Source organism: Apus apus, chromosome 4 (assembly GCF_020740795.1).
Source record: "Apus apus isolate bApuApu2 chromosome 4, bApuApu2.pri.cur, whole genome shotgun sequence".
Taxonomy (NCBI): domain Eukaryota; kingdom Metazoa; phylum Chordata; class Aves; order Apodiformes; family Apodidae; genus Apus; species Apus apus.
This window is the reverse complement of record NC_067285.1, coordinates 34,529,497-34,552,630: the sequence shown is the minus strand read 5'-3', so window position 1 is coordinate 34,552,630 and position 23,134 is coordinate 34,529,497. Positions and strand designations below refer to the sequence as shown.

The 23,134-nt window shown below is 57.4% G+C and overlaps 4 protein-coding genes across 4 annotated transcripts; all 4 read right to left on the bottom strand.

Moving 5' to 3' along the window:
- Nucleotides 1–391: 391 nt before the first annotated feature.
- Nucleotides 392–2,349, bottom strand: TYSND1 (trypsin like peroxisomal matrix peptidase 1). The gene is given in 5 exon segments (XM_051618067.1): nt 392–688; nt 780–965; nt 1,088–1,121; nt 1,123–1,222; nt 1,323–2,349. Coding segments are annotated over 5 exon segments (1,545 nt in total). The 5' UTR covers nt 2,336–2,349; the 3' UTR covers nt 392–476.
- Nucleotides 2,350–4,024: 1,675 nt separating this feature from the next.
- SAR1A (secretion associated Ras related GTPase 1A) lies at nt 4,025–7,983 on the bottom strand. Its single transcript, XM_051618106.1, has 7 exons — nt 7,908–7,983; nt 7,366–7,440; nt 6,197–6,316; nt 5,665–5,730; nt 5,196–5,299; nt 4,902–5,033; nt 4,025–4,242 (listed from the first exon to the last, which is right to left on the bottom strand). Exons 2-7 carry the CDS (start codon nt 7,421–7,423, stop codon nt 4,126–4,128), a joined length of 597 nt encoding a protein of 198 aa, XP_051474066.1. The 5' UTR covers nt 7,424–7,440; nt 7,908–7,983; the 3' UTR covers nt 4,025–4,125.
- A 176-nt stretch (nt 7,984–8,159) lies between these two features.
- Nucleotides 8,160–17,924, bottom strand: PPA1 (inorganic pyrophosphatase 1). Its single transcript, XM_051618096.1, has 11 exons — nt 17,825–17,924; nt 17,625–17,689; nt 15,019–15,072; nt 14,463–14,582; nt 12,755–12,841; nt 12,317–12,443; nt 11,692–11,819; nt 10,019–10,104; nt 9,744–9,813; nt 9,077–9,116; nt 8,160–8,476 (listed from the first exon to the last, which is right to left on the bottom strand). The coding sequence occupies exons 1-11, from the start codon at nt 17,886–17,888 to the stop codon at nt 8,445–8,447; spliced, it is 873 nt and encodes a 290-aa protein (XP_051474056.1). The 5' UTR covers nt 17,889–17,924; the 3' UTR covers nt 8,160–8,444.
- Nucleotides 17,925–19,024: 1,100 nt separating this feature from the next.
- Nucleotides 19,025–23,128, bottom strand: NPFFR1 (neuropeptide FF receptor 1). Its single transcript, XM_051618118.1, has 4 exons — nt 23,044–23,128; nt 21,343–21,639; nt 20,149–20,248; nt 19,025–19,820 (listed from the first exon to the last, which is right to left on the bottom strand). Exons 1-4 carry the CDS (start codon nt 23,084–23,086, stop codon nt 19,025–19,027), a joined length of 1,236 nt encoding a protein of 411 aa, XP_051474078.1. The 5' UTR covers nt 23,087–23,128.
- Nucleotides 23,129–23,134: the final 6 nt, after the last annotated feature.

Genomic DNA, 23,134 nt, shown 5'->3' with positions numbered 1-23,134 from the left:
CTGGGGTTGGTCCTGATGCTTCCACAGGCTCCCACCCCAGCCCCTGACCCGCTCCAGGAGCCCAGCCCCAAACCCACCCTCCTGCCCTGCCCCAAAACCACAACCCAGACCACCCCCTTACAGGACCTCCCCGCCCCCTCCCCAGTCCAACCCACACCCCAGCCAGGACCTCCCACCCCCTTCTCTGCCCCCCCCCCAAAGCCCAGCTGCTCAGTATCACAGACACCAGGACTTCTTCTCACAGCGTTTATGGCTCTGGGGAGAAAAGACAATAAAACAACTCCCAAACCTCCCCAAGTTTGGGGTTGCCAGCAGCTGCAAAAGGCACCGTGCCGTGTTCCCTTCCCCACACCCAGGACCTGGGCAACCCTCAAAGGGGGTCCAGGTGCTCAGCCCTGACACCAGCGGGCCCACAGAGGGGATGTGGCAGCCCAATCCTATGTCCAGCCCCCCCCCCTGCCCCCCGAGGGCAGGGCTCAGAGCTTGCTGGGGGGTCCCGGCTGCCGCTGGAGCCGCCAGGCTGCCCGCACCCCCTGGCCCGCCCGGTTCAGCTCGGCAAAGGCAGCGGGGTCCCCGGTGCGGCGGTACCGCTCGATGGGGCCCTGCAGGACGCTGATGGGGATGCAGAAGTTGAGGTGGGGGTAGGTAGCCCCGGCGCCGGTGTCCCGGGCGTTGCTGGCCACAATCCCTAAGGAAGGAGAGGAGCGGTGCCCGTCTCACCGGGCAACACCCCCACAGGGCTACCCCCCCTCAAACCCAGAGAGACCCTCCTGGCTTACCCAGGAGGCACCCGCTGCGGGAGGAGATGAGGGGGCCACCGCTGGAGCCCCCGTGGACAGCGCAGGTGGTCTGCAGCATGACGGGGTGCCCGGCCACTGCCACCACGGACGACAGGACCCCCGCTGTCACCGAGGGCCCGCACGCCCTCCCCAGCGCTCCGAAGCCCACCACGCTCACTTCCTCTCCTGGGGTGTGGAGGCAGGAGGAGGTGAGGGGCAGGAGGTGGGTGCAAGGGGAGTGTGTGTGTGTGTGTGGGGGTGACTCTCCCACCCCAGCACCCCGCACATCCCCCTCTCGGGGCACTCACCGGGGAGGAAGGTGTCTGCCAGGCGGGGGGGGGACGAAGCCCGGCACGCTCCCCTCCAGCTCCACCACCGCCACGTCAAAGGGGGAGGACTCCTCGGTGGCAAACACCACGCGCCCCTCCAGGCCGGTGGCAACCCTGGGGATGTGGCACAGGAGAGAGATGTCAGGGGGACACGGGGTTCAGGGGGGGGACACACACACAGAGGGTGTGGGGACACATACACAGCTGCACTCACCGGCCGGGGCCAGGCGCCGGGGTCACACGGGGCGGGCCCCCCGCCTCCAACACGTGCCGGCAGGTGAGGAGCAGGCGGGGGGTCAGCAGCACCCCCGACCCCCAGGCTGCCCCGCACTCCACCAGCACCGCCCAGCCCAGGGGGTCCTGCCCGGCCCCCGCCTGCATCCCCGCCAGCCTCCCATCCCCCGGCGGCGGCACCCGCAGCCCGGCTTCCTCCAGCAGGCGGGCGCTGCTGCGCAGGATGGCGCTGAGGGAGCAGAGCAAGGTGAGCCCGACCCACTCGGCTCCCTTCCAGCAGAAGGAAGCGGCGATGACCGCCACCAGGCGCGGCCCGTCGGGCGAGGGCAGGAAAACCCCGCCGCCCTCGGTGCCGGGCAGGCAGCGGGCGTCGGTCAGGATGAGAGCGTTCTGCCGCCCGGCCAGGTTACTGACCACCCCTCTGCTCAGCGTGTTGAGGAAGAGGTCCGGGCACAGGGCACCGAAAGGGGACCCGCAGGCCAGCAGCACCTCACCCTTTCGCAGGCCGCCGGCGTCAGCCCGGGCCGTCCAGCCGCCCTCGGCAGAGTCCAGCCCGGGCACCCGCAGCCAGGCGAACCAGTGCAGGGCCTGCCGCCCGCCCTCCTCCTCCTCCTCCTCCTTCCCGCCGAACCGCCACGGCTCCTCCGCCGGGCCCAGCGCCTGGGCCACCGCCTGCCGGAAGGCTCCGCAAGGCACCAGCGCCAGGAGCCGGGCTTCGTGCCTCCTGTACCCGCCGCCCAAGCCCCGGGCCGGCGGTTGCAGCGCGGCGATGCGCAGCCCGCCCCGCACCGCGTCGGGAGGCAGGGCGCGGGGCTGCGCCCAGGCCTGCGGCCCGGCCCGCACGAAGGGAGCGAAGACGGCGGCGTGGCACAGCACCAGCCCGGGCTGCCGGCTCAGCACCACCCCGCTGCAGCTGCCGGAGCCGCCGGGGCCGGGCTGAGTGACGGCGGGGCCGGAGACGGTCACCGCGCAGCAGCCGCGCTCCTCCGCCATGACGGCGGGGCCGGGCCCGCCTCACGCTGCTCCCGCCCCCCCCGCGGCTCCCATTGGCTGCCGCAGCGCCCGGCCGCCTTCCTATTGGCTGAGGCGGGGGGGCGCGCCATGTGCCTCACGTCGCCGGTTCGCGTCCCGGGCGCTCCGAGTGACCGGAGCCGCCTCTCCCTTCTTCCTTCCTTCCCTCCCTCCCGCCGTCTTGCTGCTAAGAAAAATCGCCTCTCCCCGCTGTCAAAAGTCGTCCCGCTCCTCCGTGGGAGAGGTGAAAGGTGGTTCCGGGCCGGCGCTGAGCGGATAGAGGCGGGGGAAGCGCTGCCGGAGGTGGGGGGGGAGAGGGGGATGGCGGCCCCCTGACAGGAGGGCTGTGCTGTGGGGGGCGAGGATTTGCCCGCCTTTTCTGAGGAGAAAGTCACCTCTTCGTGGATGGCGAGACAGCAGGGAGGCTTCAGACCGAAAAAAAACCCCACACTAGAAAACCCTCCTCCTCCTCCTCATCATCACCCGTGAGTATAAAAGGAACCGGTTTAGTGACACCGACAGGGTCAGAGTAAACCAGCCCGGTGGTTGTTGTCACCGGAGAGGGCACAACCCTCCGGCTGCTGCATCCCAAACCTTCTCTTCCTCCAGGAATCCCCGTCCCGGGAAGCAGGAGGGATGGCAGGGGCGAGGCTCCCTCCTTCCCTCCCCCCCCCTCCTCCCCACGCAGCACAGCCACCCTTCCAGCCCAAATCCATCTGTTTATTGAGGAGTTTCCAACCCCGTGATGCCTCAGTCATTCGGCGAAATATCTAAATACCGTTAAATATGTTGCTTTTGTTAAAAAAACAAAAACAAAAACAAACCCCCGAACCGGACCCTGGACTAAACAAGATGAAGGTTTAAACTAAAAAGTTAGAAAGGGAACGCTGTTTACATGAGCACTTTCTTTAAAAAATAGAATTGCTTTTTTTTTTTTGGTGTTTTTTGGTTTTTTTTTTCCTCCTTCCTCCCGAGCTGATGACCCACAGGTGGTGAGACGTGCTCTCTCTTTCGCAGTGTTTTCCTTCCTTCCTTCTCTTTTGCAGTGTTTTCCTTCCTTCCTTCCTTCCTTCCTTCCTTCCTTCCTTCCTTCCTTCCTTCCTTCCTTCCTTCCTTCCTTCCTTCCTTCCTTCCTTCCTTCCTTCCTTCCTTCCTTCCTTCCTTCCTTCCTTCCTTCCTTCCTCCCTCCCTCCCTCCCTCCCTCCCTCCCTCCCTCCGTCCATGCATGCCTTCCTCACTCCTTGCCCTCCCCTCATTCCTTCCTTCCTTCCTTCCTTCCTTCCTTCCTTCCTTCCTTCCTTCCTTCCTTCCTTCCTTCCTTCCTTCCTTCCTTCCTTCCTTCCTTCCTTCCTTCCTTCCTTCCTTCCTTCCTTCCTTCCTTCCTTCCTTCCTTCCTTCCTTCCTTCCTCCCTTCCTCCCTTCCTCCCTCCCTTCCCCCCTCCTTGCTCACAGCGACCCCAGGAGAAAAAAAGGGGGGGGACAACCTGGCCTGGCAAGGACGGTGCTGTCTCCCCCCGCCGAGTAGGCAAGAGTTGTGTCACCACTGTGTGAGAAGGTCAGCCAAAAAAAAAAACAACCCACAACCCAACCAAACCAACAAACCCCCAGAAGTCTCTCGGTCGATGCCAACAGGCGGTGGGTCGGGAAGTGTTGGTTTTTTATACCCCCCCCCCCCCCCCCCACCCCCCCCCCCCCCCCGTGTTCCGGTAGAAAAGTCCATAGGAAGCGTTTGCGAAGAGGATCAGTCCCGAGGAGTGAAAGCCTGGTGTGTGTCAGTCGATGTACTGCGATAGCCAGCGGAAGCCCTCGCCGTAGCCTTGCCTCTTCAGCACGCTGCACATGAACACCTCCATGGGGCGCGCGTTCAGGTCCTTCAGCGGCACGTTGCCCTGGGGAACCGTGGCATCGTGAGGGTTGGAAGGGGCCTGAAAGACCATCCAGCTCCAACCCTCCTCCCCCTGCTGTCAGCAGGGAACCCCACTGCCAGACCGGGTTGTGCAAAACCTCCTCCAAGCTGGCCTGAAAAACCTCCAGGGATGGGGCATCAACAGCCCGTTCCAGTTCCTCACCACCCTGAGAGTGAAGAATTTCTTCCTAATATCTCACCTCAATCTCCCAGTTTTCATCCATCCCTCCTTGTCCTCTCCCTCCCTGCCCTTGTCCCAAGCCCCTCCCCAGCTTTCCTGGAGCCCCTTCAGGCACTGGCAGGTGCTCTAAGGTCTCCCCGGAGCCTTCTCTTCTCCAGGCTGAACACCCCAACTCTCCCAGCCTGAAACTCAAAAGTCAGAAGTCAGTCCCTCAGGGAGTTGGCAACCCAGTCAGCACCATCCAGGGAAATCCCTCCCAGCCCAGGGAGTTGCCCTCTCCTGGCTGCACGTCGGGCCCCTTCGTGATGAAGAAACACCAAAGCAAAAAACTTGTTCAGCACTGTAGATGAATCCCACGCTCAACCCTCAGCCACCTTCTGGATGGAGCCTCGTTCCGCAAGGAAACACCACCAGTCCTTCCCTTGCCTGTGGATGAGCCAGGGTTCAGATGCCTCCCCTACCTTTCCCGTGGTCTGTCCGTAGAGCCCAAAGATCTCCCGCAGCTTCTCCTCACTGATGGCCTCTGGTCTGTCGATTTTGTTACCCAGGATAAGGATTGGCACATTGGATATTGTTTCGTCCGTCATGAGCGCCTGCGTGTGAGGCAGAAGAAGAGTTCACCCAGTGGGCAGGGCTCTCAAAGTGCTCCACACGCACCCAGGTTCCAGCCCCCTCCCCCCAAAAAAAACCCTGAGTATTATTATTTAATCATTCAGCTCTTCTCAAGTGTGGGGAAGGAAAAGAAGGAAGTTTACATTAAGCTCCACTTTGGATTCCATCAGACGCGAGTGATCCGCGCAGTCCACCAGGAAGACAATCCCATTGATGGCTGGCAGGTAGTTCTTCCAGACCCTCCGAGCTGGAAGACAGAAGTGACACGGCATCACCCTGTGAAAACTCCTACCAAAAGCAACGGGAAAACCACCCCCAAAAAGGAGCCACTCTCTCCCCTGTGGTTCCCTCAACCACAAAGATGTTTTCTCCAACTGGCAGACTTAAGCACGAGTGATGAACCACTGAAACAAGTGACATCCAAAGCCAGGAGGTGATGTCCACTCACTGCTCCGTCAGTCATTTCAGGCAGGAAATAATGAGGTTCTGCTAATTGCTCCTACTTTCCAGAATCACTTTTTTGGGGGGGGTTAGTTTTTCTCAAGTTGGCTGGAGGAACGTCCAGAAGATTCACCTCCTTTGGTGCCTCCCGCTCAGCAGCTTCACTCTTACCTTGTTCATGTCCACCCAGATCAAAAGTCGTGAAGGTCATTCCAGCAATTGTCAGCTCTTCTGATGCTGAAAAGTCAAAAGAGAGGTTGTGTTGCAGGAAAAGGAGGAAGCTGTCATGGATGGAATTTCCTGGGGGGAGTGTGTGGGATGTCTAAGGTATCCAGGATTTTTCAGCCATCGAGTTGTTTCACAAGATGAGAAGAAAATTTCTCCTCCCTCTCTACTTCAGTGCAAGTTTAATGAACTGACACGACACTTCATGACACTTTTCATCAGGAAACCCCCTCCCTGCCCAAGAGAGACACATCGTAGTCACTGAAGTCTCCCATTTTGGAGAGGAAAATGAAAATCCCACCTCAGCTTGGGCCACCAACGTGCAAGCTGCATCCTTGGAGGCTCCTTTAGGGCTCCTCAAGGCAGTCACCCCAACGGTGAGTGCTCACCCAGGCGTTTTTGACACCCTGTCCCCAGAATTAAAGAGGAAAACACCCACCCTGAGGTGGTGGGGGGGCTGAGTCACCCTCAGACTTACTGGGATGTAGCGTGGGGACGTGTTGCCCCAGCCTGTCATCTTTGAGCATGTGCAGCAGAGTGGTTTTGCCAGCGTTATCCAAGCCCAGGAACACAAGCTTCCCAGATTTCTTGTACAAACCTTGGGAGGAAAACAAAAGAAGGAAGAAAAAACTCCACCAGGCTGCAAGGCTGCTGCTGTGGAGACCCCCCCTCTCCTAGACCTCTGCCTTCCCAGCACTGCCAGGAAAAGCCTGAACCAGCTTTTCCCCAGGCACTGCAAGGAAATGTCTGTGGAAATGGACCTTTTCTAAGCTCCATCTTTCTACAAATGCCTGTTTTTTCCCCTCAGGTCCATCCTAGCAGAAGGGTGTGCAACAGGTTATGGATCCCTGTGTCTCCCCAGAGGGGTATCTCAATGGGAAGCCCACAGACCAGGGCAGCAAGCTGCTCAAGTGCCAAGTGTGTGTGGGGAAAAAAAAAAAAAGATACTTTTATTCAGAAAAGCACATTTTTCCTTCCCACTTCCAGGTGTCAAGCTGCTGGAGGCGAGTTTCCTTGTGTTTTCAACAAGACTTTTCCTCCTCTCTCCCTCCCCCTGTGAGGTGCTTTGGATAGAGAGTGGAATGATGGTGCTGCTGAAGCTCCTGCTGCCCACAGCTCAGGCCAGGGCTGGGTGAGGCCACCAGACTGGGCAACCTTTTGGCCAGCACCTCCAGAGAGAACCCTCCAGAGGGATGGTGCTGAGGATGGCAGCCAGCAGCTCCCCCCAGGCAGGCCGGGGTGGGCAGCCTGGTGTGGGAAGTGGTAATTTGTGGAGAATCAAGCCGGGCGAGCTCTGGTGAGCTGGGATCCCAGGAGGAGGAGGAGGAGGAGGAGGAAGAGGCTGGAGTTCCCTCCTTGTCTGCCTGGGGCAGGGCACTGGGCCAGACAGGCCCTCAGCACCAGCCCAGCTGCTCCCGTGCTTCAAAACAGCCAGAGCAAGACCAGAGTGGGAGCCCAAAACACCTCCAAAAGACTTCCCAAGCTTCTCCTGCACGTGTGGAAACCCCCCCCCCCCCCCCCGCCATCAAAACCCACCCGTGCTGATTCGCAGCTTTTGAGTTTGTTGTTTGTTTGTTTGTTTGTTTTTTTGCCAGCTTTACAGGACCCGAGGGCAGCTGCTGGGGAAGCCAGGCCGGGTGGCATTACCTAGGAACTGCAGCACGCTGCTGAAGCTGTTGTAGATCCACTCGAAAATGAAAGACATGGCTGAGGATGAACCGCCTGCGGGGACAAAACCAGAGTCACCGGCGGCGGGGGCTGGGGGGGCAGCCCCCCAAGCAGCTCCCTCGATGGCAGCAGGTACGGGAGGTGATGAAACCCCCCCCCCGGGTGGGTTCGCAGAGCGGTGGGCAAAGCCAAGACCCCCCCCCCCCCCAACCCTGCTGTCATCCCTGGCCGCCCCCCACCCAAACCCGCTGGGGGGGGAGGGTTGGAAAGGAGGATGGGGGCGGCGGTGAGAGGGGACTGGTGATGAAAGGGACCAAAAGGAGGGGGGGGGGGGGGGGGGGGGCGGAAAGCGATGAGGGGCAACCATTGGCCTCGCCCCCCTGCCTGCGTGTCACACCCCCCCCCCCCCCCCCCCCCCACTTCCCACCGCCGCCGCGCCCCACCCGCTCCCCGCCGCTGCTCCCCGCGGGGACCCAGCCTCCCTCCCTCCCTTCCCCGGTGCCACCACCGCCGCTCCTCACCCCCGGCTGCCCCCGGGCCGCCGTGCCACCGCCTCGTCCGCCGCCAGCTCCCCCCGCCGGAAGGACGTCAAGGGCCCGTCCTCCTCCCCCCCACTCCCCGCTCCCGGCCGCGCTGGCTCCACGTCACACCCGCCCCGCCGCCGGTTCGAGACCGCTCCCCGCCGGCTACCGCCGCACGGCACCCCCGGGGGCTGCTCCCACCCCTGCCGGCTGCGGGGAGGAGGAGGAGAAATTGGGGTCCCGCCCAGCAAGTTGTTTTTTGGTTTTTATTATTTCGCCCCAGGTGAGCGGGCTCCCGTCACCGCAACACAACACGCTGCACGGCCACGCGCGAGCGGGGGGGGGGTTGGGCTGGATACATGATGTCGTCTGGGCTCCACAAGACCTCGGTGCAGCAGACAGGGCACGGCTAGACACGGAATTCTACTCGGCAAAGGTACAGGCAAGGTCTTCTTGCCGACACTGAAGCTATTTTTCTGGTCTACTCCTCCTGGGAGGGGGAAGGACGTGGCTGCCTCACCACCCGTCCTTGGGTCTTTAGTTCTTCTCGTAGTAGAACCACTTGTCAACTGGAAAAAAAAGAGGGGGTTAGTCCTCTGCTTGCCACTTGTTTAGTCAGAGGGCACGGAGTGCATCACCTCCAGGAGAGGGGGTTCCTCCTGTGCCTGTCAACAGCTCCACCACACAGCCCTCGGGTTCTGGTGCAGCCCTGCTGCTGTGTCTGTGTTTTGCTGAAGTCACCCCTTTGCTCGGGGTACAGGTGACTTCAGTGCAGGCCCGGCCAGCCCGGCAGAGCCGGCTGGGCTTCCCTCTGCCTCAGCTGCCTCCGGGAGGTGGAGTCATTGTACCTCCAGCCCCCCCCCCTATGCAACGCGTCCACGTCGTCTCGGGTTTCTCGGTCGTGAAGGGGTAGGAAACAACCCACCTCCCCTTCCTGCCCTCAGGGCTTGTCCCTGCTGCAGCAACGGCCAGATTGCCCGTGAAGGTGCCCACCACCACCTCGTGCAGCAGGAGAAGACAAGAGCTGGCTGAGGATCCCTCCCACAGCCTCCTTTCCTTAGGGAGCCCTGTCTTAAGGGTGTCAAAAGGCTCCTCCTTCCCAGCCACCAGATAAAACCATCTCCTATTCCTTTCAGGAAGCCTCCACTCTGCACTGGATTGAGACCTACCTTCGGACGGGATCGGGTTGGCTGCTTTGCACGGTGGTGCCTGCAAGGAGAGGTGTATTAGCAGCTGCTGCTGGAGGTTGACCCTACACCTGAAGCTCACCAGACATCCTGTAGAGCTGCACGCGTCTCTACTGAGCACAGTTTAAGGTCTAGGCAGTGTAAATTTGCCTGTGGCATTTGGATTTTCCTGTCCTGCTCCTCTAACCCCTTGCAGTTCAGCCCTGGAACCAGGCAGGAGCTCTGGAAACTTCCAGTTTTTCACTGCAAGATCTCTGGCTCCAGGGCTCTCAGGAATTAAGACCTTCTCTTCCCAAAGGGTGACCTGTGCTGTGAGGCTCTTGGAAGACCAAACACTGAAACGCTCTCTGAAGAGCTGACAGCCAAGCTACAGTTCAGAAGTTTAGCCCTTCTGGATTCCATCTCCCAGGTGACTCAGGGCAAGGAGAAGCCTCTGGAGGAACACTTGGCTTGCTCTACACCCACCCTGTTTAACCAGAAACAGGTGCTGTGTTCAGCCATCCAAGACATTCTGAGCATCCCTTCCAACCCCTAGGATTCTATGATTCTATGATTCTATGATACAATGCGCTGTTCCTACGGCCAGGACAGTTCACAGGTCCCACACAGATGGTGACACTGGGGGTAGGACACTCAGACTGGTACTTACTGCATCCACAGTGGCTTTTGCACAGCCTTGACTACAGCAGAAAGGGCTGTCAGACACCGTCAGGTTTGTGCTGCAAGAGAAAGGTCACTTGTGAGGATGGGAATGCCAAGCCTGTCCCCCAGGGGTATGAAACACACATGAAGAGTCATCGTTAGGTTGAAGGGGAAGGCCTGTGGAGAGGGCCAGAAGAGGACAACAGAAAGCATGGGAAGGAAGTTTCCGGGTTGTTTGTTTAGGGGCAAGGAACACTCCCAGTCCCACAGGGATTAACCTACCAGTTGATCTCCCCTCCGTCAGTTTTCTTTGCTACCAAAGCTTTCCAGTATTCATGAGTGCTTTTGATGATGTTCACAGCAAAAGCCTGGAGGTGAAGATGAGGGAGAAACATCATGTTATGGGGAGCACCAGGCCATCTTCTCCAGGCTATCAGTTACACGGGAACAAGAGGCCAGGCTGATTTTAGGTAGTTTCTGACTCTGGAATGGACTCAAAGAGACCTCTTCCAGTCTTGTGCCTTTCAGGAACAGCAGCAACCTCCCAGCAAACACAAGCTCAAATGGGGATTTCACAACACAAACTGTTTTACTTTCAAGATGGGAGCATATGCCAAGGTCACCTAGAGAGCTTCAGGCCAGAAGAAGCTGCAGATGCATTCAAGGCCAGGTTTGATGGAGCCCTGAGTAACCTGGTCTAGTGGGAGGTGTCCCTGCCTATGCAGGGGGATTGGAACTAGATGATCTTTCAGGTCCTTTCCAACCCAAACCATTCTATGGTTCTAGTCTCAGGCCAGTGCTGTGTTATAAAAGCACCTCCACTTTGCTGCTCCTCCCACCTGGTTGATCCTGACCTATCTGTGAGCCTTCTTCCACTCCAGGCAATTCATTCAACCTCTGCACAGATCAACAGGAAGAGACATGCACCTAATCTAGCTTTGCAACTCCTTAAAAATGAATTTGCTTCCAAGCATGTAATTTTTCCTTAAAAAAAAAAAAAAAAGAGGAGGATATGCTCAAGCATGAACCTGTCAGCAGGAGAAGGAAGTGCACACAATTCTTTGTTAGCATGAACACCAGCAAGAAATAGCCTGGCTTGATACCACAGAGCCAAGTCAAACACTGCAGGTTCCTTGTCCCTGCCTTCTGCCTTGGCCTTGATTCTGGTTTCACCCATCCTGAGGGGCAGCAAGATGTCCCAGCCCACACAGCCTAGTGCTGTGCTGCAGCCAAAGAGGACAAGTCCACCCCAAGGGGACTTCCATTTCCACCCCTCTGACCCCTTCCTGCCCTTCCCACACCAGGCTTGGCAGCTCCTCTGCTTCGCCTCTGGAGCGTCGGGATTCAAGTCACCTCACTAACCCCCTGCTGGCACAGAGCAGGACTGGTAGAGGGAGGGCACAGGGGCAGGACTTCTGTTCAGGAGCACCAGGTTGTGTGACCCCACCCAGGGCAGAGGCAGAGGAGCAGCTGCCAAGGCAGAGCCTTACTCCCAGGGCGTGGGGAACACTTTTGGCCTGAAGGGAAGAAGAGTGTTCACTCCTGAGCAGCCAACTTGCAACAGGCTGCAGTGGAACCAAGCCAGCGAGCCAGGGAAGCAAAGGGTGATGTCAAATACCCTTTGCTCCAGAGCAGGAGCAAATAATCTTGGCTGGTTTCCACCCTGGGTCTGACACAGAGGCTCCCAGCCCTGAAGTGATCCCACACGAACGTCATCTAGAAGAAAAACTGGTGGTATCCAAGAGCCACCAGCTGATAAACCTACTCTTCTCCTCATGTTCCTGGAAACAAGTAGGAAGGCTGGAAAAGCAGAAGGAAGAATGAAGCCAGCTACCAGCAGCCTTGTAGAACCCCAGTCTCTCAGCAACTACTCATCGGTGTCCCCATGCACCTCGAGCTCTGGTTCTGGACAGCAGGCCTTTGCACACTTACAGTCATGAAGAAAGGGATCCTACCTTGTCTTTAAATTCACCATTAAAAGCAAACTGGTTCTCGGGCTTTCCATCAGGTACTTTGTATCTCCTGAACCAGTCCACTGTAGCTTCCAAGTACCCAGGTTTCATCCTTCTGACATCGTCGATATCTAGCCGGGGGTGAAGAGGTTCGTTAGCCAGATCTAGGAGCAGAAGTTCCTCAGCCACCACCCTGCTCTCCTGAGCTGCCCCTCTGCCAGCAGCTCCAGCAGCCCTTCAGCCAGCTCACAGTGCAGCCAGAGGGGAGGGCTGCAGAAGGGTTTCCTCTTCACAGCACACCCTGATCACCCCCAGGAGCACAGGCACCTCGAAACAGCTTTGATTACAGATGAACTGGACAAGCCCTTTCCTCCCACTCAGAGGACAGGCTGTCCAGCCACCCTCTTCTTCCAGGTGCCAGGCTGTGCAGAGGATGGAATTTGGGATAAACAGCAGTAGGATGTTTTGAGATAGGACTGATAACATCTTACTCTGCTGTCCTTCTGGTATCACAGCTGATGAATACCGGGCACAGAAGGAGCAAGCCCACGTCCTGACCTGAAAGCTTCCTGCAGGCTCTCAGCAGGAGAAGGGAAGTGCCAGGCCTGCTCCTCCCTCTCTTACTTACCGTTATAGTTCTCTGCTTCAGGGTCCTCAACGTTGATAGCAATTACCTTCCAGTCAGTCTCTCCCTCATCAATCAGGGCCAGCGTGCCCAGCACCTTCACTTTGATGATTTCTCCTCGAGAGCAGACCTGCAAGGAGGATACAGATCTCATTGTCTGTGGTGGTGCATCCAAGGAATGCATGGCAGGAGACTGTGCAAGCTGCCAGAGTCCAGGAACCATGACACTGGCTGTCACTCATCAGTGTCAGCCCTGTCACTTCCTCAGCCCTGGCTCACCAGGCTCAAGCTGCAAGATCTCAACAACCCCCGGAGGCAGTGGAGGGAATCATCACATTCAATAGGTAGAGGAGGTAGGCACTGAGCGATGTCTTTGGATAATTGACTTCAGAAACATTAATGACACATTCCAAAGGACAGTTACCCTGCAGAATGTGTTACCTTGCTTCCAATTTCGCACACGTCGATCGGGTCGTTGTCTCCACAGCAGCCAGTGTTTTCATCTTTGTGACCTGGGTCTTCCCAAGTCTGCAAAAAAAAAAAACCCCACACGTAGGGATAAGAATTGTCAGGTCTCAAGAGGAAACAAAAAGCAGGTTTATGGCAGGCATGCAATTGCCAGGAAGGTACAGATGATGTCCCACTCCACACTTGCTTCTAGGTCTAGCAGCTGGGCTAGGATTTCACACACGCCTGCAAACCAGTTTGAATCCAAGTTAAAAGGCCTTATCTTGCCGAGGGCAAGCTGCTCCCTCCCACTGACAAACCTTTTTTCAACAGCTTTCCAGACTTCCTCCTCCATTCCACAGCTGCATAAAGGTGAAGTTCACATCTATAAAGAACACTCATTGCTTTGGCTGCCTGCCTGTTCCTCTCCCTATTCATTTCTTAACAGAAGTTTCCTGAACTCCAGATAGCAGCCCAGCAGAGATGGAAGACACACAGGGTGTATTGTTTCCTTTTAATGAAACAATTAAAGACAGGCTGTCACACTGGAGCTGTGACAAGAACGTGGAGTCCCCTACCCTCTGCTAGTGCTTGTCACCTGAAGTGGTGAGGAAAAGCTGTTGGAAGTCAGGGCTCCAGAAGGCACTGGAGCATTTTGCCTCCAAAAATAATAGCTGCCTAAACCACACATCTCCAACCAGCAGCCAAGGGACACCGTGCCCGCTTCCATCCTGAGGAGCACCTACCTCTGAGGTTGTTAAGGTATATAAAGCAGGAATGCTCTTCCCAAACCTCTGCACGCCAGGATATGACTGGTACAGTCAAGACCTCATGATGCATGCAGAGCAGTCAGGGAGATGTACTGACACCCGGGTGCTGCTGAAGGACCCTTCCCAATGGCTACTGCACTTGTCTACATGGAAGTGTGAAGTTTGGTCCCTTGTCCTTGATGCATAAACACCCTTGACACTGGTCACCAGCCAGTTCAGAGCACGTGTCCCGGTGTCACTGCCTGTCAGTGCCCCCTTGCCAGCTATTGTCAGAGGAAGCATTTCTCTGCAGCTGCCTCTGGACTTCAGAGTGCCCTTCTCAGATCCAGCACTGAGAACAGGGCACCTGCAACCACCCAGCAGCTCAGTGTGCAGGTCTCGCTGTGGTTCAGGCTCCGAACGATACGAGGGGCAGAAACGGGAAAGACACAGTCTTTGGATCTACTCAGATTGCCACTGTCCACATCCCAAGTCTAAAGCAAGCAGCTCATTCACTGCTACAAGCAGCTTGTGTCAAGATCCTGCCCAGGGGCTGTACACCAAGATCCTGCTTATGCTTCACCAGGCAGGAACTGAGGGCACTGCCAGCTGCCCAGTTCCTTGTGCAGTGACAGCTTCCTTCATCCAAACCCAAGGACCTGCCAGCTACTGTCCAAGGAAACTGCCAAGTGGCCAAAGAGAGGAGTGACACAGCAGGTACCTCACTAGCAGCAGCTGCTCATCCTCAAATTGCTTGCTCAGAGCATGAGCTACAAGCTTCCCTCTTGCTATTTCCACTTAACAACTACTCCTGCTTTTTTTGACAGGTCCTCTTCATTAGCCAGGTGACACATGACGTGTCCCACCTCAGACTCTCAGCTGACCTTTCTCCTCATGAATCCACTGTCAGACACACACTGGGAAGGATGAGTCACTGAGCCAAGCCCCAGTACCTGTGGGATGGCACCGTAATTCCAGATGTAGCCCTTGTGAGGAAACACGTTCGCGACGTAGCGCAGTTTTCCTTTCTTCACGTCTTGCTTAATTGGGTTTAAGGGATCCTTTGTTGCAATCTGAAAGAAAAGTTACAGAAATCTCTCTGCTTTGCTCCCTGAGGAAAAGGAGGCTGCTCTTTTTCACCAGGCTGGCTGCTCACTGAGACCAGGAGCTGACCCCTGATGCCACCAGCAGATGTTGGACCACTCCACTTCCCGCTGCGTTGCCACCTCCTGGGATTTTGTTTTCAACAGGCTGACAAAGGTCGGAGCCCCGTGGGGTTGAGGGCTGTAAGATGCTGCTGTAACCAGAAGCCACACAGGAACACCAAGTTCTCCAGCTCCTGCAGCTCTCAGCCTTCATACTTGGACCTCTAGCGTCAAGCAAGTATTCAGATGAGAAGCCAGAAATTGTCCTGATTCAGGAGGTGGAACTGAGGAGGGAATTGTCAAAGCCAAAGATGAATAGACTAGTGAGCTCTAGCACTTCTGGTAGGACCTGTGATCTAGTTACCTCCATCTTGGCGTTTGTCCATCGAGGCACTTCCACAACCATGTTGAAGACATTCTGAAAACAAAAAAGGGAAAGACCAGTGAGCAGGACGGAATCTCAAGACCACCCTTTAAATTGTTGGGAGACATCTGAGGAGGTATCAACACCAGCATCCAAACTGTGACTTTCTTCCCGGGTTTTTTTGCCAGTGCCAGTTTTGGTAAGAGTGGATAGAAATCCTGTAGTCCAGTCGGTCAGATGGCATCACTCGAAGATGAGACCCAGGGAAGTCACCAGCAAAAGCCAGGCTGAGGTCACCCACCCATTCTCCATCAGCTGCCACCTACAAACATCTCCATCATGTTCCCAGGTAATGGAACAGCAGGTTTAAATGAATCCAAACCAGCTGCACACAAGCTGTCCTCACTACAGTGAGATTTTATGCATGTTCCTTAAATCCAGAGTGTTTAATGCTACAGCAAGAGCCACTCTGGTAATTTAGAAGGCTTCCAGGAGTAAGCCATCTCTGTAGTACTGTGGGTACCTAGGTACCACCCTGAACATCACTCCCAAGTATTCTGGACTGTCTGGAAGCAGGGTGAGATGCCTAAGTTTCCCCCTTCTGTGCTGACAGAGCTCGGAGGCAGCATGGTGCAAGGATGAAGATGTGGGGGAGAACCACACAAGCGCGTCTTGCAGGATCTGGTTTACAGGTGACTCTTCAAAACATCTCCTGTTGACTCCAGCTGGGCTGAGAGGGCCCTTGAGAGCCCAGCAGCAGAGCCTCCTGCTGAAGTACACAAGCTTCTTCCACGCTTGCACCTTGACTGTTTGAGGAGATAAAGGCTTTCAGGAAAAAGTCAGACCTTGCTCCCCAGCACCGACAAGGTCTCTAATCCCAAGGCTAAGCAGTATTAGCACTGCAAAGTCCCTGGCACCTGTATTGCACCATCAGCAGTCTGATACTGGGCAAAAAGTGCTGTTAGATCACTGACTCTGCCCACACCCTTCCCTAACACAAGTTCATTACATCCCCTTAATTACAGGGGGTCACTGCTCGTTTGCGATTTAAAAAGCAGGTAGTGTTTTTATGTGTAAGTAACTTGAGGAAAGGCATGAGGCAACTGGAGCAGGGCAGGCAGGGTGCCCGTGGCTTTTCAGGCAAGGGAAGGTGACTTGGGGGGTGCATCTGTGTTAGGCTGGTGGCTTCCCCAGAGCCCAACTCAGAGACCTGCCTTGGGTCTAAGACACCCAGCCAAGCAGCCCAAGGTCATTCCTTCGCAACGCCAAGACACACGGGCACAGATAAGGTCAGCACAACCCAGCCCTGCACGGAAAAAACCACCCTGTAATCCTCTCAGTGTCTTAGAAGTCTAAGGATAAAGATCAAGGAGCCCAGACAGAGGAAAGACAACCTTCTGCTCCAAGCCAGGCTTCCTACCACTACTGGGCAACCTCGGGGACTTGCGACCTGCAGCGAGACTTGCTTCTCCTAACGACTTGGCACGGAGATGCTGGCAAGAGCAGCACTAAGGCATGGGAACCAGAAGTCCAGTTTCCCTTGTTAATCATTACCAGGCTGTGGAAACCCTCTTCACCCCTATACTCACTCCCCTGCTCCTTCCTCCCCTGCTCGACCAGCGTAGTGCTTATTTGGATTGACCTCGTCCCAGCTACCTTGGAGACACCCACGTGTTCTCTGCCAACACCCGCACCCCAAAGCTAAATCAGCTGCTTTTCACAGGTTCACCCCTCAATTCTGCACCATCTTTTCCTTTCTCCCAACCCCTCCCTGCCTCCAGGAGCCCTCACTGAAAACTGGAGGCCAGCCTTTTTGCTCTCCTAGGGTTATTTTAAGGGGGTGATTCAGACCAGGTTCGTTTTGCTGGCTGCCGGAAGGATGCAGAAGCTCTGCATCTCCTCACGTGGCGGGTTCCTCAGCTGCACTTTGGGTGAGGCAAGAGGTCCCCAGCAGCTGCTCCAGTTGAGAATTTAACATCCTCACCCCCTGCTCAGCAGTGGATTACACTGCAGGCACGGGGAGGCCTCACTGCAGTCAAAAGCTGAGGCTGAAATATCCCACAGCGTGAGCACGTAGCTCCGTGGGGTGAAGGTATTTAGCTAAATGGGAAACTTCTCACCCAAAAAGGCTTTCTTGCGACCTCGTGGGCAGGTTCAAGACAACCTCTCAGATCCCGGGCCTGAATCTCAGAATGAGATCTCTTTTGTTCCTCTAGCTGAGGCCCAGACTGCAAGAAGAGGGCACCCAGATGGATTTTGTCAGGGTGCTCCTGCCTGGTGTCGGGAACTGGGAGCCTCCCTCGTGTGCTTCAGGACCGAGTTCCCTGAGGAGCACGGACAAAACGCTCACCCTGGGGGCCCAGAGCTCCACCAGCTGCCAGAGCTAAGGAGCCCACATCAGCCACCTTGCCTCGGTGAGCCCTCACCCCCCTTCTCACCGACTGGTTTGGGTGGGAAGGGACCTTCAAAGATCATCTCGTTCCAACCCCCCTGCCTGGGCAGGGACACCTCCCACCAAGACCAGGTTGCTCCAAGCCCCATCCAACCCGAACGCTTCCAAGGATGGGGCATCCACAGCTGCCCTGGGCTGCTCCAGCGCCTCTTACCTCGCCGGCATCCGCGTAGATGGGGACATCATGGAACGGGGAGATGTAGCGCCCGCTGGAGTCCTCTGCAAGGCAAGAAGCGGGGGAAGGGGCGGGGGGGGGGGGGGGAAACAGACCAGTCATTTGGGGCCAGGGGGTGGCACACCCAGCTCCCGGGGGTGCCGGCAGGAGGGGGGGGGCAGGGGTAGGGGGTGACTCACTGAAGAAGAGCCGGTACTCCAGGCTGTGCGGGGCCCCGCGCTCCTCCACGCTGTACCCGGCCATGGTGCCGCGGCGCTGCCCGCCCCGCGCATGCGGCGGGGACGGGGGACACGCCTCCCCACCCCCCCCCCCGGCCCCCCGCGGCGGGGCACGCCCCACGCCACGCGGGCTCCGCACCCTTCCCAACCCCCCCCCCACCCCCCCCACGCCCCGCAACGCGTGGGAAGGGTGGCGAGGGAGAGTGACCGCGGGGTCGGGTTGCCCGGGGGGTGTGGGGTGATCCAGCGTGGGCGTGATGGGATGGGGGGATGTGGTCCGGCACAGCGTGGGATGGTCCAGCACGGCGTGGGGTGGTCCAGCGTGGCATGGGATGGTCCAGCACAGCGTGGGGTGGTCCAGCACAGCATGGGGTGGTCCAGCATGGCATGGCATGGTCCAGCACAGCATGGGATGGTCCAGCACAGTGTGGGGTGGTCCAGCATGGCATGGCATGGTCCAGCACAGCATGGGATGGTCCAGCACAGCGTGGGGTGGTCCAGCATGGCATGGCATGGTCCAGCACAGCATGGGATGGTCCAGCACAGCGTGGGGTGGTCCAGCATGGCATGGCATGGTCCAGCACAGCATGGGATGGTCCAGCACAGTGTGGGGTGGTCCAGCACAATGTGGGGTGGTCCAGCATGGCATGGTGTGGTCCAGCACAGTGTGGCCTGGATCCAGCATGGCCAGGTCCAGCATGGTGTGGCCTGGATCCAGCATGGGCTTTATAGTGTGGTGTAGGGTGGTCCAGCATGGCCATAGTAGTGTGGGGCCGTCTTGGTCCAGCATGGCCATGATGGCATGGCGTGGGGTGGTCCAGCACGGTGTGGCTTGGCCCAGGGTGGCCACAGCAGCATGGCATGGCATGGTCCAGCACAGCATGGCATGGTCCAGCATGGCCATGCTAGCGTGGTGTGGCATGGTGGAGTTACCCTGTGCCCTGGTTGGGACAGGTGAAAGGGGTTCTGGCAGGGCACCGGGCGGGGGGCTGGTGGCCAGGACATCATCCAGGACAGCCCTGCTGGGGGGGAGCAGAGGAACCGAGGCAGGGCCGTGGCGTCAGCAGGATGTGCCTTTATTTCTGTGACCACAGCCTGGTGAATCCCCCACTCCCCACCCCACGAGCCCTCGGTCCGGGGGTGCCCGGTGGCCACGGCTGCTCAGCCGTCCCAGGCGGGGACACCGGTGCGACGTGCCGCCGACGGCCCCGACTCGGAGGCAGGCGGTGAGTCGCTGGCCCGCGCCCGGGTGGAGACGCGGTTGCGGGCGCTGAAGAAGATCCCGTGGCTGTGGGTCCTGGGGGTGTAGGGCCCACGGCGGCAGTGGGGCGAGCAGAAAGGGGCCCGGAAGGCCTCCTGGAAGCCCCGTCGGAAGTTCTCATTGAAGTAGCCGTAGATGATGGGGTTGGCGCTGCTGTTGAAGAAGGCCAACCAGTGGGCGAAGGGGAAGACGTAGACGGTGACCAGGCGGAGCTGGGCCTCGCTCAGCTGCCCGTAGTCTGTCAGCAGCATCAGCGTCCAGAGGGGCAGCCAGGAGAGGGTGAAGAAGAGGGCGACGATGATGAGCATGTTGATGACCTTGGCCTTCCTCCGGGAGACCCTCCTTCCCTCTGGTTCCTCTTGGTCTCGGGCTGGCGCTGCTGACTTGAAGAGCTTGAAGGCGATGCGGGCGTACATGACGACGATGAGGGCGAGGGGGCCCACGTAGATGTGGGAGAAGAGGACGGTGGTGTAGATCCTCCTCATCCCTGTCTCGGGCCAGGCCTCCCAACAGGAGTAGAGAGGGTAGGAGTTGTTGTAGGTGTCCAGCATGAAGTGGTGCTCCTCCCTGGTGACCGTCAGGGTGATGGCAGCAGGGCACATGATGAGCAGGGCCAGCACCCAGATGATGGCGATGGTCACCAGGGCTTTCCTCAGGGTCAGCTTCTGCCGGAAGGGGTGCACGATGCAGCGAAACCTGGAGAAGGGCAGATGGTGGTGGCACATCCCTGGGGAAGGAGGGTGGGCAGGACCCAGGGGTGGGAAGGGAAGGTGGGTTGCTCTTTGTATATGGCTTTTGATGTCAGAGAAAGGTTGGGATCTCTCCAGCTTTGGTGTTTTCAGGCCAAGGCGAGGAAGGACACCTTGTTGGGATGCTGCGTGGGCAGCTTTGTGATTCTCTTGGAGAGCTGGGGCATACTCCTGCTGTCCCCAGGAGCTTTCTGGTGGTGGAAACTGCACAGGAGACCTGAACACGCTGGGGGGTGGCTCATCCCCCGTGTCCCCACGCCCCCAGGCCAACATACCTCTCCACGGCGATGGCCACCAGCGTGAAAACGGAGGCGGAGACGGACATGCCCTGCACCAGGCCACTCATTTTGCACATGGCATTGTCAAAGGGCCAACCTGCAAGGGGACACCATGGAGGTTGGAGTGTGCTGGGCTGGTTCCCTCAGAGAAGATGGTGATAGGACCAGGGGTGATGGTTTTAAACTGAGAGAGAGGAGATGAGATATTAGGTAGAAATTCTTCACTCTCAGGGTGGTGAGGAACTGGGATGGGTTGCCCAGGGAGGTTGTTGATGCCCCATCCCTGGAGGTTTTTAAGGCCAGGTTGGATGAGGATTTGTTCAACCTGGTCTAGTGGTTCCCTGCTCATGGCAGGGGGGTTGCAGCTGGATGGTCTTTGAGGTGCCTTCCAACCTTCATGATGCCATGATTCTATGATCAGCAGCTCCCTCTAGATGACCCACCCACCCTGTTGAAGCTGTGGGATGCTAAATCCTGCTCCTCAGGAGCTGCTGCATTTTTGGCTGATACAGAGGTGGCCTTTAACCATCCCCAAAACCCCCCAGATTGGTAAAAAAAGATGCCTATTACGCTTCTTAGAAACTCAAGGAACGACATGGTTGTCATTTCTCTTACCCTCATTGCAGGGCTTGGGCTGTTATCAGGGGGTGGACCTTGGGATCCTGCATCAGAAGAGCTTTGTTCTTGTTTCTTGACCCCAAGATGTTGGTGATTAAATAAATCACACCCCATAATAAATGAATAAATACAGACTCTGCCCCTGGCCCAGCTACGTTCCAGGAGCTGTGCTGATGCTTTATCTTTGGAAGGACAACGGGCAGAGCAGAGCCAGGGTGGGGGAGATGGATGCAAGAAGAAGGGTTTTATCATTGCTGCTCCTCAAAGGATTGCTGAACTTGGAATCAGTATGTAAATGCAGCATTAAGGTCCTACTTATTTGGCCAAAAAATGTCCAAAACCTCAAAAAAATAAACAAACAAAAAAAAGGGGGTTTGCCCCCTAAAGGGGTAGGTCTAAATGAAATGACACCTTTCACCAGATGTTAGTTGAGGGGACACCACCTGTGCTCCTCGCAGCAAGAAAGCACACACAACTTGGCTTTGTGTGTGGGTGGCAGGAGGTGGGGTGATGTTCCCCACCACCTTCTCTTCCCCCTACCCTTGCATCTCTCCCCTGGGCTGCCCTGCCCACCTGTGATGAGGTTGTCCACCAAAGTGGTGGGCATGCAGAAGATGCCCACCAGCAGGTCGCTGATGGCCAGGTTGAGGATGAACATGTTGGTGACCGTCCGCATCTGGCGGTTCTTCACCACGATGAAGCACACCAGGCAGTTTCCAACCATGCACATGAGGAAGATGAAGGTGTAGGCCAGGATGAACATGGCAGCTACGGGGGAGGAGTGCTGGTAGTATGCTGAGAAGGTGAAGTTCTCCCTCAGGAGGTGGCTCTGGCTTGTGGTGGAGTTGGGCCAGGTGCCGTTGGAAGGGCCTGGAGAAGGGAAGGCAGGAAAAAGAAGCTGGGAGAGGATAAAGTGATTATCCCCCTTCATTCCTCAATGCCCTTGGAGGTGGGTTTTGTCATACTCATACCAGTGTCCAACCTGGGTGGGACGTGTCCTGCTGGGAACATCTCAGGGCCCTAACAAGTCTCCTTCTCCTTGGGTTACACGGGTACTGCAGCACCTCAGCTGAATTACTGTTTTACATCATTATCATTTTAGACCATTATTACTCTGTAACAGTAGTAATGTATATCATTCTTTTAGGCCATGATTATCTTCAACCATTATCATTTCTGATCCTTTTAGATCATCATTATTTTATATTATTATTGATCGTTATTCTTCGACGCCCTTCTCGCTTCGACGCCCTTCTCGCTCGATCCCATGAGGGTTTGACACCCTTGTGGCTTGATACCGTTGTTACGGATAGAATTCCTTGGATGAGGAGCTAGAGCAGCCCTGGGGACACCCTCTTCTTATGGAATGTTCTTGGAGATGATGCAAGGAAGGAAAAAAACACCCACGGTCCTGACACCGCAACGTTCCGGCCGTGCGGGAACCGTGTCCCTGCCCAGGGAGCATCCCTGTTCCCGGGTGTCCTGCTGCTCCTGCCACCCCCCACCTTGGGTTTGTGCTTTCAGGTCTGTGCAGCACCCACCCCCCCACCCCCCTCCACCCTGGGGGTTCCCTGTCTTACGCAGGCAGGGACGTGCAGGGTCCCAGCAAAACCCTGGCTGCAGTTTTAAGGCAGAAAAAGGCTTTTTTTGGGTTGGATTTCAGGCTCAGCTCTGCCTGGTGGGCGGTTCTAGTGTTGCGTGTGTGTCCCCCCCGCATTCCTACCCACCCCCCGTGTCGGTGTTTCTCTTGCCATCATGATGTTTTTTCCTCGCCCAGCTTCCTGAATTTGTCCAACGTGTTTCCAGCCGAGCTTTGGAAAAGCTCCGGAGTCATTTGTGGATGTGGGAGAAGAGGAGAGGGAAGCAGGGAGTGGGGGGGGGGGGGGGGGGGGGGGGGGAACGACGACAAGATGCTCCGGTATCAGGGGCACCTTGCACGGGTGGGCTTCTGTAGCAGAAGTGATGGCAAAGGTTGTCGTGAGGTTGCCCCAAAGCAGTGATAGGAAGCCCAAAACTTTGCTGGACTTTCATCTCTTTGGGCTGCTCCTCTTGGGGGGGATGAGGAGCGGGATGAGGGAATTGCAGCGGGCTTGGGAAGCGAGCTGGGAGATGAGGGAAGGGAAAGAAGGGGGATGCTGAGAGCTTGGACGTGGGGACGGGGGGTGATGGGCCAACCCCCCCAGCCCCCCCCCCGCGCGGGAAAGCACCTTAGGGAATGTCTGGCCACCCTTTTTTGGGGGGACAAAAGACAAGAAATCAGGTGTTGGTACTCACCTCCTCCGCCTTGGCCGGGCTCTGCGGGCTGCATCGCTGTCATGTGGGCAGAGGGGGTGTCCGCCACCGCTGGTGATGTCGGGGGGGGGGG